We start from the raw sequence: 11821 nt of genomic DNA on the forward strand, positions 1-11821 counted from the left end.
CCGTGGAACACGAGCAACCCATGAAAGCAGAAGCATATTGAACTGTGGTGTAGAGCACTTCCGAAAGAGCTCGTTCAATCAACAAAACAGCCAAATCAACGCTCCTGGCGAAAGAGTAAAAAATACATACACGAAAGATCTAATATTTTTTATGTATTCACTCGTTCATATTTTGATCGAACCAGGCAGAAGAAATTACGTAACTCATCCCCATGGATGTACAAAAATTAATGCAACCATTGGACGCATCGAAAATAACTGCCTTGCTTGTTCTCTAATGACATGGCAATAATTGTCAATCAGTGCAGAGTTTGTGCTATCAATATCGATTTTTTTAAATCCAGAAGATATTGATTTTCATTAGAAGAACGCTTTTTTATAAATATCCGATTCGCTCGATTTCCACAGCTTTACATATAAAACAACTAATAGGTGTAGATAAAAAAAACACATGTCCTTTGCTGAAAACAAAGGGTAAATTCAACCAATGTGGAAAGAGTCCATTGCGGAAGAATAAGATTGAACCTTTGTTTTCACATGATTTATTGATATGTATGTAACAATTTGGCTTGATGCAACATCTACAGCAGAACTTAAAGATGTATTAAAATAATGAAAAAAACATTAATGCTCTGGCGATATAACATAACGTAAAATAAAATTTGGTACCTTTTTAAAAGGTAAGGTAAAATTAAATCAAGGTTTTTCGTCCTGCATTAGGAAAAACAGTCAGAACAGTGCAAGTAGGCAAAAATGAAATGGAAATTAGGAAAATTAACATGGTTTTCAATTTCCACTATTTTAAATAATCATTTTAACATCCTTCAAAATGTAGCAAGATCAGCTACCAGTATCCATTTTTTCACTTTTAAAATAACTTACATCCTTGCTCAATCAAGCAAAGCCACAATCACACCCAACAATAGGAACGTTCCTCCTATTTAAGAAACAAATGCTGCATCCAAGTAATTACATTGCCACGCGTTAATAACAAGTCATTCTGGATTAATGTTTGTCCGCTCGGTATCATTTCACGCACCGTCAATTTTTGCTATTGATGAAAATGAAGCTAATGCCATCCACTGTCCCGAAATCCGTTGGATTAACTAATCGAAAACTTTTCCTCCATGCTCTGTACTTCCGACACCGTTTGCACCGACACAGTTCTTACTTTTGCCATTCGGACGGCAAACTGTCAGCCGAACAGAAAGGAAAGTTTGATTGAATTTCGACCATCCCCAGCACCAGGCTAGTGCACCAAACTTTTCGTACCGCATCATGAATCTTCTTGCAGCGGCGACCAACGGACACCGATCCACTGTTCGTGCAATTAGTGGCAGAAAGCAGCATATTAATCACCGAACGAAGCTATAGGCTGCTTAATACCCCTCAGTCCGTCTTTCCCGTAATGTCCTTGTTTTTTGTGCATTCGGCTATGAGAGGATCGCGCATCGTGCGATTGAGAAGAGCAAGAAAAGAAAAACAAATGGGAGTAGATTTCGTAACAAACATGATAAAAACAGACTGTTTCTCATTATTGTTTTTACCTCTATTCCTTCCTATTCTAAGACACAACGGTGTCCGCCCTACTCCTTGCGGCATTTTCTATCCTACCAGCCACGTGTGATCTATGTTCCAGTTTCATCCACGCTAAAGGAGGTGAAAAAAAGTTTTACCCTAAAGCAGCGCTCTCACGCGCCAAATCCTTCGGAACGATGAAGAGCTCAAAACTTTGCTCACACCACCAACATCGCCCACTCGAAAGCTGCGTGATAAAATGCAATGGTGATGAAACCGCGAAGCGATTATGGTGATCCGCTGACGATGACAACGCTACAAACAACAGGAGGAGGAAACTCATAGCATAGACACGTTTTTCCCGCATTCTAATGTGTTTCTATGTCTCAAGTCTTTCACTGTCTCCGGCTTATGGCACACGCAAGTGCAAATGAGGCAGAGCACGCAACCGAAGGATAAGATCTGAAGGATGAGTGGAAGAATAGAAGAAACCCCCAGTGAACATGATGTGGATGATGGGGATGATGACGGTGATGATGATTATCATGTTTCATGGGTTGACTTTGATTACACTCCTTTGGCAATGTTGTTGTTTTTTTGCGTTAACAATCTACGAAAGGTGGTGAGCAGTTAATAGATGAGAAGATGAGATGGTAAAGATGGGCTGAGCTTGTGCAAAGAAGGCGCAGGTCCATCAAGACATATTACCCGGCCTGGGAGCACAACAAGTATACCCAAAGTTTGATTACTCTGGCACACCAACAATCGTTTTACATGCGAAGGATTTCATTCCTCTCGGTGACTTATTCTCGCATAGAGTGTTACTGTGCTTCCTTTTTTCAGTGCAATCAATGGTCATGTTTACTGTTATGTGAACATTGAGTCCAATCGAATGTAAACAAAACACATTGTACGGAAGGTCGTAATAGATCAAACGCAAATCGGAACAAGGTTAGGCAAATTTACATTCACATAAAATAAATGGATCAAATTGCATCGATAAGGATACCGATGAATGTTTAACCGGCTAATTGATATGCTAGGATAGACTTGCCGAGAGACCAATGGATCCAACTGGTCCACAAAAATGGGCCGCTTAACAACAACCCTCGAGACTTCAAGTGGAGGTAGCATGCTTTTTTGCTCAAGAAACAGGATTCAAGAGCAGCCTAGTAAACTACACTCCGGGGTTTGAGCTAAAATGTGGTTTTCCCTGGAGAGACAATAAAGAAGGACGACAAAGAAACGTTGATCAAGGATTTTTGTTCAGATGTTTTACTCAATCGCATACCGTCTACATGATCCAGAGCACGGACAGAGAGAAAATTCAAACTGAACGCTCCATAGGAACGATACTGTTCAGCGCATGTGATTGACAAATTTATTAGAAAACTTTTTACACGTTTTTTTCCTTGTTGGTTCCATTTGAAACCGATAGAGTGGGATTACGTGAAAATGGATAAGGGGGTTTTCTTTCTTATTTGCGCCTTTTCTCTTTTATTGCGGTATAACGAATACCTCAAGTTAGAGCGACTCGTCTGCATTCAAGTTCATCAATCAGAAAACTTTGACAAATATTAGCTGATTTATTGAGTCTGAGCAACAAAAATTTACAAAAACAAAAGCTGCAAAACACATATAAATCTTTCACATTCGCACCGAATTTGTCACTGTTTCAGAGGATTTTATCGTAGTTCCTTAATAGAAATTGTGAAGTTCATTTTATAGTCAACATCGCATATCATTGAATTTGCACTATTTCTGGTCAACTTTGGACTCAATCGTCTCAATCTTCCATCTTTGAACATTGAAATGAGTTGTTTAACGTGAATGCGAATAAACCAAGTCACCCCTCATTTGTGTGTGATTTTTATAAAATAAGTAAAACTAAAATCACAAGTCGTCATACTTTAAATTAAATAAATTAAATAAAACTAAAATTATCTCAAGAGACTTTCCACATATATCAATCTTTCTGTTTGTTTTCGTTTTTTTAGGTTTATTTCATATCAAATAAATATCGAATAAACTGATGCAGGATTCTCCGAATCTTGGTAGTATATAGGCTTTATGAACATTGAAGAAGTGCAGACCGACGAACCAAATACTTTTTTTTAAATTATGAGGCTAAAGTGACTATGTTACCAGTCATATTAGCTTACCAAATCTCAAAATCTTCTCAAAATATCCAGCATTTCGAGAAAAATCATGTGGTTACTATTACCCTCTAATTTTTGGGTAACTTCTGAAAATAATTAAGTATTCTAATTTATATATTTCTATCAATAAAATAATATTATTTTTTTTTTAAATTCTAATCAATAAAACTAATCCATCTCATTCGCTCCCATTCTCTTGCTTTTGAATCTGCCAGCACTAACCTGGTCGCAGTGCGAGGATTCGATTACTCTACACGCCCTACCGACGACTCACTGTACCAACATGATAGAAACACCGTGCGCCGGTGGAATTTATCACACCGACATCGGGCCATTCGATTTCCACGGCATCGAGGATGTCGGCGGTGAAGACTTTGACTATGCGATGGACTGTGGAGATTTCATATTTTAAGCTCATTTCCGAGCATCTTTGCGACAGAAAAGATTGCTAAACGTGAGCGCGTCTAACGTCGAATGCCCCCAGTCCAGGCAGCATCTAGCATCTTTCCCACATGGATCTGTCATTAATAGTATATGAACCAGATGTTTTACAGTGTGTTAAATTAGATGTACATCAACAAAAATCAACAAGGATTCTCCATGTTCCCAAACTACCCATATTGCCTATTAGGGGGGTGTGAAAAGGTATGTAGAATTATCTAAAACACTGTTAGTAGTGTATCACGGGCCTATTTACATTTTAACCCTTTTTCAGTTGAAAAAGCACTCTTAGGCAGCTTTATTTTCTTAAGATTAAGTGTTTAAAAATCATTCAGCACAGAGTGAAGCACCGATGGATACTAAATGTATTATTGTTGACTTTGTCAACAAAAAACCATACAAACTTAATTTAATGATCATCAACTGTTAATGGAATAATGCACTTTTGGCACATTTTTTGCATTTCTGTGTTGCATACAATTTTGCGTAACTCGAATCTCTGTCTGTTGCTCATCCTAATATTCACCCTTATCTTCCCTTGCAGCGTACTCACAACAATAAAACATTTCTGGTGCCCAGTTTCAATGTATCCACCGATAGTGTGTAGTTAGTACTGCCGAATGTATGTAACAAAGTACACAATCACATGATACCAACGGCCCACGTATAGGTACTGCCGAATTCGATCGAATGTTAAAACAAGGATGAGCGATAATCACCAATGGAGTTATGTCGTTCGTAACTGCAAATCTCATCATTGTAGCTTTGCCGGAGAAGGAGGAAGCAAAGTAGGGAGATTCCCTCCGTGGCCGTGTTTAAAACCACTCCACACGAACCTGCAGAGCCTATTGTCCCACGTAGACTGTATATGCTTATAACGTCATTGTATAGGGTGAACAGAATCGGTGTATTGTGTAGACATCCTTGGCCCGGTGTCGTGTTTCGTACAACAGTTACTGAGTGTATGTATGATGGAGTGATAATGATTGATGTTACTGTCTACACTTCCCTTCATCCCACCGTGTGCAAATACGTTGCGACACTCCATCACATCTCAACGCAACGGGAAATGTAAGGGTTAGCGGGATTTATGAACAAGAAGAAGAAGAAAACATCAAAATCAAACTGCGTCATCTCAACGCAGCGGGAATGTAAGGGTTAGTGGGATTTATGAAGAAGAAGAAGAAAATGTCAAAATCAAACAGCGTATTTGAAGACGCAAACGGTTTGTAATAAATTTTGAAGAAATATAACACCGAATCCAAAAAGCATCTAAATTTAACATAAAACAGTATTGCCTTCCCAAAAAAACAATTAGATAATTCCTGTTTAGAAGTATTGATAAAAAATGCAAACGATCGTTTGATACTTAGCATTCAAATAATAGCAACATTCTATATGCAAAACTGTTGGGCGCAAATGAACCACATACGAGCGGAAGCGTAGCAAAAGTGGAGAAACAAATCAAAAGTAGGTTTAAATGGCTCTTTTCACCCTGACGTTGATAGGATGCGACATATTATTTACCACTCTTGAAATATTCCCGTTTTTGCGATACTCTGCAAAAAAACCGTTCTACCGAAGATAAAGATTTAAACATTGTTGCCGATGAGATGAGATGATTTTTATAACAGAAATACACTTACAAAGAAGTCATTATTTACCATTAGTTCACTCTCTCAGAATGGCGGTGTAATGCACTGCTCGCGGGGAGATTTGTCTAGTGTGATGAGTTTAGAGTTAAGCGATTTTGCTGGGTGGTATGAAATGCTTATGAAGCAGATCGACAAACAACGCGTACAACAAATCCAAAGACCAATTAATTCTTTCTACCTGCTTTTTGTGAGATCGTTACTCTACCTACTACCTACTCCTAGCAGCTAGTTCGTACGGATGCGTAAGGAGATACGCCACGCAAGCGCGTCCTTATGTCAGACAATTTGTGGTAAAGCTTAATTCTACACTAACTTAACATGGGCCGGTGCCTGTCCAGCCTTCGACCGGACCGGGCAGACCGCAATCGATTGCAGTGGATAACATTAATTCATAACTTGGGAAACTAGAAGCAAAGTGCAAATTTAAAACACACACTTATATGCATCGATCGGGATGTAAGAATTGAAGATTTGTAAACAAACACTCCCACACACATACGTTAGTAAGACTGGCAAGCAGGCGCTGGAAGCGCTTTTTCAACTAACAAAGAAAGAAAAATAACCAAGCTATGCAAGCAATGTGTCAGTTCGAGATATATGTAAGTTTCATTAGATGCAGTGTTTCCAAAAATGTGTAGACATGCTAACGTGCACCAGAAGACTGCTGTCCTCCGATTGGGATGAGGCCATCAGTCTTCGGAAATCGCGTAGTATATTTTAACCCCGAACAATACAATATACTCCAGAAAATCAGTCCCCCCCCCCCCCCCCCCCGCTCCTAACTAGGTGATAGACAACCTCGGGATGTGTCGAGCTAGCAAGAGATAGCCAGCAGCTTAATTAAGATTATATTTAAACAAAATACACACACAAAATACGGGTAGAACCTAGCAATCCACTAAACTCCGAACATGGTAGATCGGAAATCATTTTTGAGTACCATTTTTATTGCGATCGCGGATGCAAAATGCGTCGGGTAATTATTGCTAGGAAAACGGGCAACATACAGAGAGCATCCAGCTCACTCACATAATCAAGCTCCAAGCTCTGACAATTCAGCTCAAAGACCCAGAAACAATAATAGTTGTTAGAGACGCTATTCCAGTATATATAGGAGCAGCGTCGATTTAGAGGTCCTATAGGAGGAACGTATTACAGTAGCATTACAACTAGCCTAAGTAAATGTGTCACCAAAACCATGGAGAACCATATACCAGGAGCAAGTGCGTTGTAAACCAGCCGCTACCGTACCATCCAACTAAATGCATGTAAGCCTAATCAACAAAATACACGGTGTGATATGCAGCATAACAAAAAAAATACGTTGACAATGTAGATTACGATACAATCATGACAAGAGGTATGTGTGTATTTTTGTGTGTAGTCGTCGTGCCTGGTGGCAACCATTAGGTGATGCGAATGGAAGGAAACGAACAAAATCCCTCTCGTATGGAAATTGAAGTGTAGAACACTGCATTAGCAAAGACAAAGGTAATTGTAAATGTTTTAGGCATGTTTCAATCGATGTTTAAAACTTATCGACCTTTTAAAGAAACCAGATCGCTAGACGGTAGCGGGTGCGTGACGCATCAATAAAGTGCAGCGCAATCGTATATGCCACATTAAAGCCCATTAACCACATAAACAGCATTAACGCTATTTAAACCACACATAGATTTATATATTTGCCTGCAGAGGAAGCGAGCTCAATTATAAGCATTCAATGTAATAGAAAAGAGAAGAAAATGAGCAAGTGTGCGTTCCCCTTTCCGTGCTAGAGATCCCGCGTGATCAAGACCCTAAAACGATCGCTGGACGATCGGAGTAAGGTTAGGCGATAGGGTTTGTTGATTGTCGTTAACACTTGATGTTTGTGAGATGTCTTGTACTAGCACATACACGTACACACTAATCATCGATGTCACAGTACAGATTCCGGTGCTCTTAACCATACTGGATATTCGGGAAGATTTAAAGAAACCCAACAAATTCACCACAATTTCTTAGCCTTTGGAAGCCACCGTGCCGGGCGGAGGAAAGGTGTGCAATAAAGCAGTATGTTTTATGAACGATAAAACTTTGATGAACTTTGATGAAACCGATGAAAAAAAAACGGATTACTCCTGCACACCCTCCATTTTGATGCCCATTTTGCACTTCTTTAGAACACTCGGCGCTGTTGAGCAGCGTGGCATGTAAAGGAGATGTCGCACTCCTTCCCCATTCCAAACCCCCTTCTAACCCGTTCTTACACCCTTCCCAAGGTTGAACCGTAATTTCGTTGAGTTAGCCAATGTGTTTTGCCCATCGCACCTTTGTGCGCTGCGGATGGCTCATTTTACCTCCAATAACACCCCAATTGCCTGCAGTGGAAACTTTCAAACTTGCTATCTAGCTCACTGGGCTGTAATGCACTCCTCGTTGTAAGTGTAGATCGAACAGGACAAACTATATTCACAACCGTTTATTTTCATTTCTACAAAGCGTAGGTAGAATAGGAACAAAATGTCATCCATCCCCAACAAGTTCTCAGTTGGTAGTGTTCAAATAACATGCTCCCATTAGTTTGTTAGTATGCCATAACAATTGACTGCCCCTCTATTTTGTGAAATAAACCCAAGTTATAAATTAGCAGAAAAACCCCCATCAGTTTTTTTGAGTGAGTGAAATATACGAAAAACGCAAATTATGCGCCAAAACTTCACGAACGGGTAAGTTTATCTAAAAAAAAATTGTTCATTTTAGAGAGGTTCAATGTTCGTAATTCGAGAAAGAGCATCGATTTTCTTCCAGACCATCCAGAGTGAATATATAAACAGTGCTGCAAAATGTCATGAGCATCGCGTGATGATCACCACCGACAACAATAAACACATCCGTGGTAGCTTAATGCTCATTTCTGATACTCAATGAAAGTGCGTCATGACATGCCGAACACAACATGCCAGTGCTTGAGTCACTCGCGATACTCTGACTAACAAGCTGAGCTTAATACCGTCACAAGCATAATCATGAACAGTGGCCTTTTCTGGCAATAAACAGTGCTGCCAAATGCCACTGTTTCAGTCACTTCAACAACCATGACATACACTCTTACATACACAACTGTGATGATCAGGGGTGAGACTCAAACAGTTGGTGCGACCATCACATGCTTGGTGACATTTTCAACTCTTGGTCACTCATTTGATCATGACATTTTCTCCCATGACAATCACGACATTCTTGGAGCATACTTGGCGAATGGTCCCAAACAACATAATGCAAATGAGCATGCTTTCTCGCTCTGTCTGCTTTGATGTCTGAAGGTGCATGTCTGATGGTCTGTTGGGTAGAACCAAAGTGAGTTGATATATCAGGTGGGCTTATCCAGTGCAATTTGACGTCTAAAAACGAAAATAGGAAGAAAACCTGGTTTGACAGTTAGATCCATAACAAACTGGGTGCTTTGATGATTGTTCCATGCACTTTTTTCTACGTCTATCCCAAGTTTTCACAATTTTATACGATATTTGAGAACAATCAGAGGTCTGTTAAATGAAACAAAATGATATATTCAATAGCACTGTGATAAGTTCCTTACTTTAAGTATGATACCGTATTTGGTACGATTGGTACACTGCTCCTTGCTTGCTGACTGAACGGATTCAATAATTGTTTCCTATATATCAGATTTTGCTATGGAAATGTGTTGTTGTAATCCAGTAACCTTCAGATCATCATTTTAATCCAAGAACTGGCCGTCACGTAAGTTTTTTTTGCTTCTTTCTTCGTACTACGCCTGAGTGAAACCACATACCATTTCTGCGAGATACTGTTAAAATTTCAAGACATACTATATTTTGTTATGGAACAAACTGTCTAATTGTGTGTCGATGTATTGGTGAGGAAGAACACTATAAGCCCACCTGATATGTACACTCACTTTGGGTAGAACAGTAAAACATTTGAGCGAAAAAGCATGCTCATTTTGTTTCTTGGAACCACTCTCACGCATCGCAGATCTCCCATGACTACCGTAATGACCACCGACAGAAAAGGCCGTGACCAAGTGACTAGCCAAGAGATTGTTGCACAAAATGTCACCAAGCATGTTGTTGTGATTAGAAAAATGAATTAAAAGCTTGCTTAATGTAAATTAGCACCTTGATGAGTACAAAGCTGGAAATGTGTTATTAATAGCTTAGGCCTAAACAATTTGATAAAATTGCCAGATAAATTGTTATTTGCAGAAAAATAAGAGACCATTTCAACGGGAGAAGACGTATTAAGACGTGTTTCCAACCATTTCCACCTCGGATTGACCGTCGTAAGACGCACCGTACTCGCCGGACATGATTTATTAAGCATTATTATCATCCTTCCTCGTCTGGAAAGTCCCATCATATTGTTTAGCCAAATCGAAGCAGCAGGCTTAACTAACAAGTCTCGAGGATAATATAATGTAGAGCGTGTGTACCAATCAGGTTATATATGGATATGTTGAATATCTATGTCATCTATATACTATGTCATCAAGATACCGACAAATACAAATACTAATTGCATTTCAAGGTACCAATTATGCCTACAGTGTCCCTAACAATTTACCATAGCTGAACTAATTGTGTGTATAGGCCTATTATATATTTACACCAACAACCATTTCTGACATTGTTTTAACTGAAAGCATCTCCATTTTCTATCACTGGTTGTGTTAAAAGCTAATTGATGTAACTCAATTGATGTGGTTAATCACTCTGAAGTGTTACTTTCTTAATTAACTGGTAACACAAGGACTATTCATGCTAGAATACACTCAATATTACCTGGCATTCCTTCATATCGCCGGGAAGCTACAAGAGACGTAGAGGTGCACAAAATAGGATCCACTGCTTGAATCGCTTTAAATAAAGAATCGTAGCCATTATTCAATATCTAACACTTTAGGTTTTATGTTGTTATTGACTTATACTTTATTTTAACAAACATATATATAAAAACGATCAAATGATAAAAGGAAAAGGAATACGGTGCCGCGCGCGCTAGCCACGTCTATTGCTGGTGCAGATAAAATCCCGAGTGTTCGTTACATCGCAGGATCCCCGATCGTAATGGATCATGCACGAGAGAGAGAGAAAAAGACGACTATATTCGCTACACATCGAATGCTGTCAGTTCCCGGAAAGCATCGAGTGTGCGAAGAGGCTGCAGTCTCGGCGGACTGCAACATTAGGCTTCGAAAATAACAACGAGAAACGCGCTACATGTGGGTCCTTAGCTATAATTTTGTAAGACATGATGAATGGGGACTTCTATGGAGATTGGCAGATAGAGAGTTCTGGTTTCTAAGGATTTTGTATAAAATTTTGAACTCCCTAGCTGTTAATTGAAGATGTGTCAAAGAACACTGGAAAGACCGACCTGCTGTAACTTATCGACGTTCAGACATACTAAAAAAGGCACATTTTCGATTAATTGTAGTTAAATTTTGATGTTGTTTAATAACTAACATTTTGTTGACCAAAATGATGTATTCAGATAATATGATGGTTAGATGTCTAAAAACCTTTAATCTCTTACGGTGCTGCTCTTAGCAAAATGGTAAGAGATGCCAAACATTTTGGATACACATTTTAAAAGGATGGTATTTTACAAACGGATGTGGTCAGTACAGAACCAAATGACCAAAGCTCAAATATTTTTAAACATTCACATTTGATTTTAAAAATCAATCCGTTGCGTTGGAACATAACTTGACTATTTTAAAGCGAAAATATAGTTTTTTTATAGCAATAAATTGTGATATTGCCACATTTGGTACACTAACCCTATTTGTTTTCTTGAGATAAGCTACTTTTTAAGTAAGATCCTTGTTTTCCTTTATTTGTTTATTATATGTTTATTATTTGTTTATTTTCCTTTCTCCTGATTTTCGTACTGAAATATACATTTACTATTGCCCTTCAGTAATGTAATTCCATGTCTGAGTCTTGAATATCTCGAGTAGGAGATTCGTTCAATGCCTCTCTTTATGTTCCTTCCTTTTCCTTAATACTCGGCGTTCTT

At 38.9% G+C, this 11821-nt stretch overlaps 1 protein-coding gene across 1 annotated transcript in view; it reads left to right on the plus strand.

Moving 5' to 3' along the window:
* LOC120950789 (uncharacterized) overlaps positions 1–6541 on the plus strand; it is a 50690-nt gene extending 44149 nt beyond the window's left edge. Inside the window, exons 9-10 of the mRNA XM_040369087.2 lie at positions 3893–4322; positions 4663–6541. Coding sequence (XP_040225021.1) covers positions 3893–4089 — 197 coding nt within the window. The 3' untranslated portion in view covers positions 4090–4322; positions 4663–6541. The remainder of the gene's footprint in view (positions 1–3892; positions 4323–4662) is intronic.
* The last annotated feature ends 5280 nt before the right edge of the window (positions 6542–11821 follow it).

Source organism: Anopheles coluzzii, chromosome 2 (assembly GCF_943734685.1).
Source record: "Anopheles coluzzii chromosome 2, AcolN3, whole genome shotgun sequence".
In the NCBI taxonomy this organism is placed as follows: Eukaryota; Metazoa; Arthropoda; class Insecta; order Diptera; family Culicidae; genus Anopheles; species Anopheles coluzzii.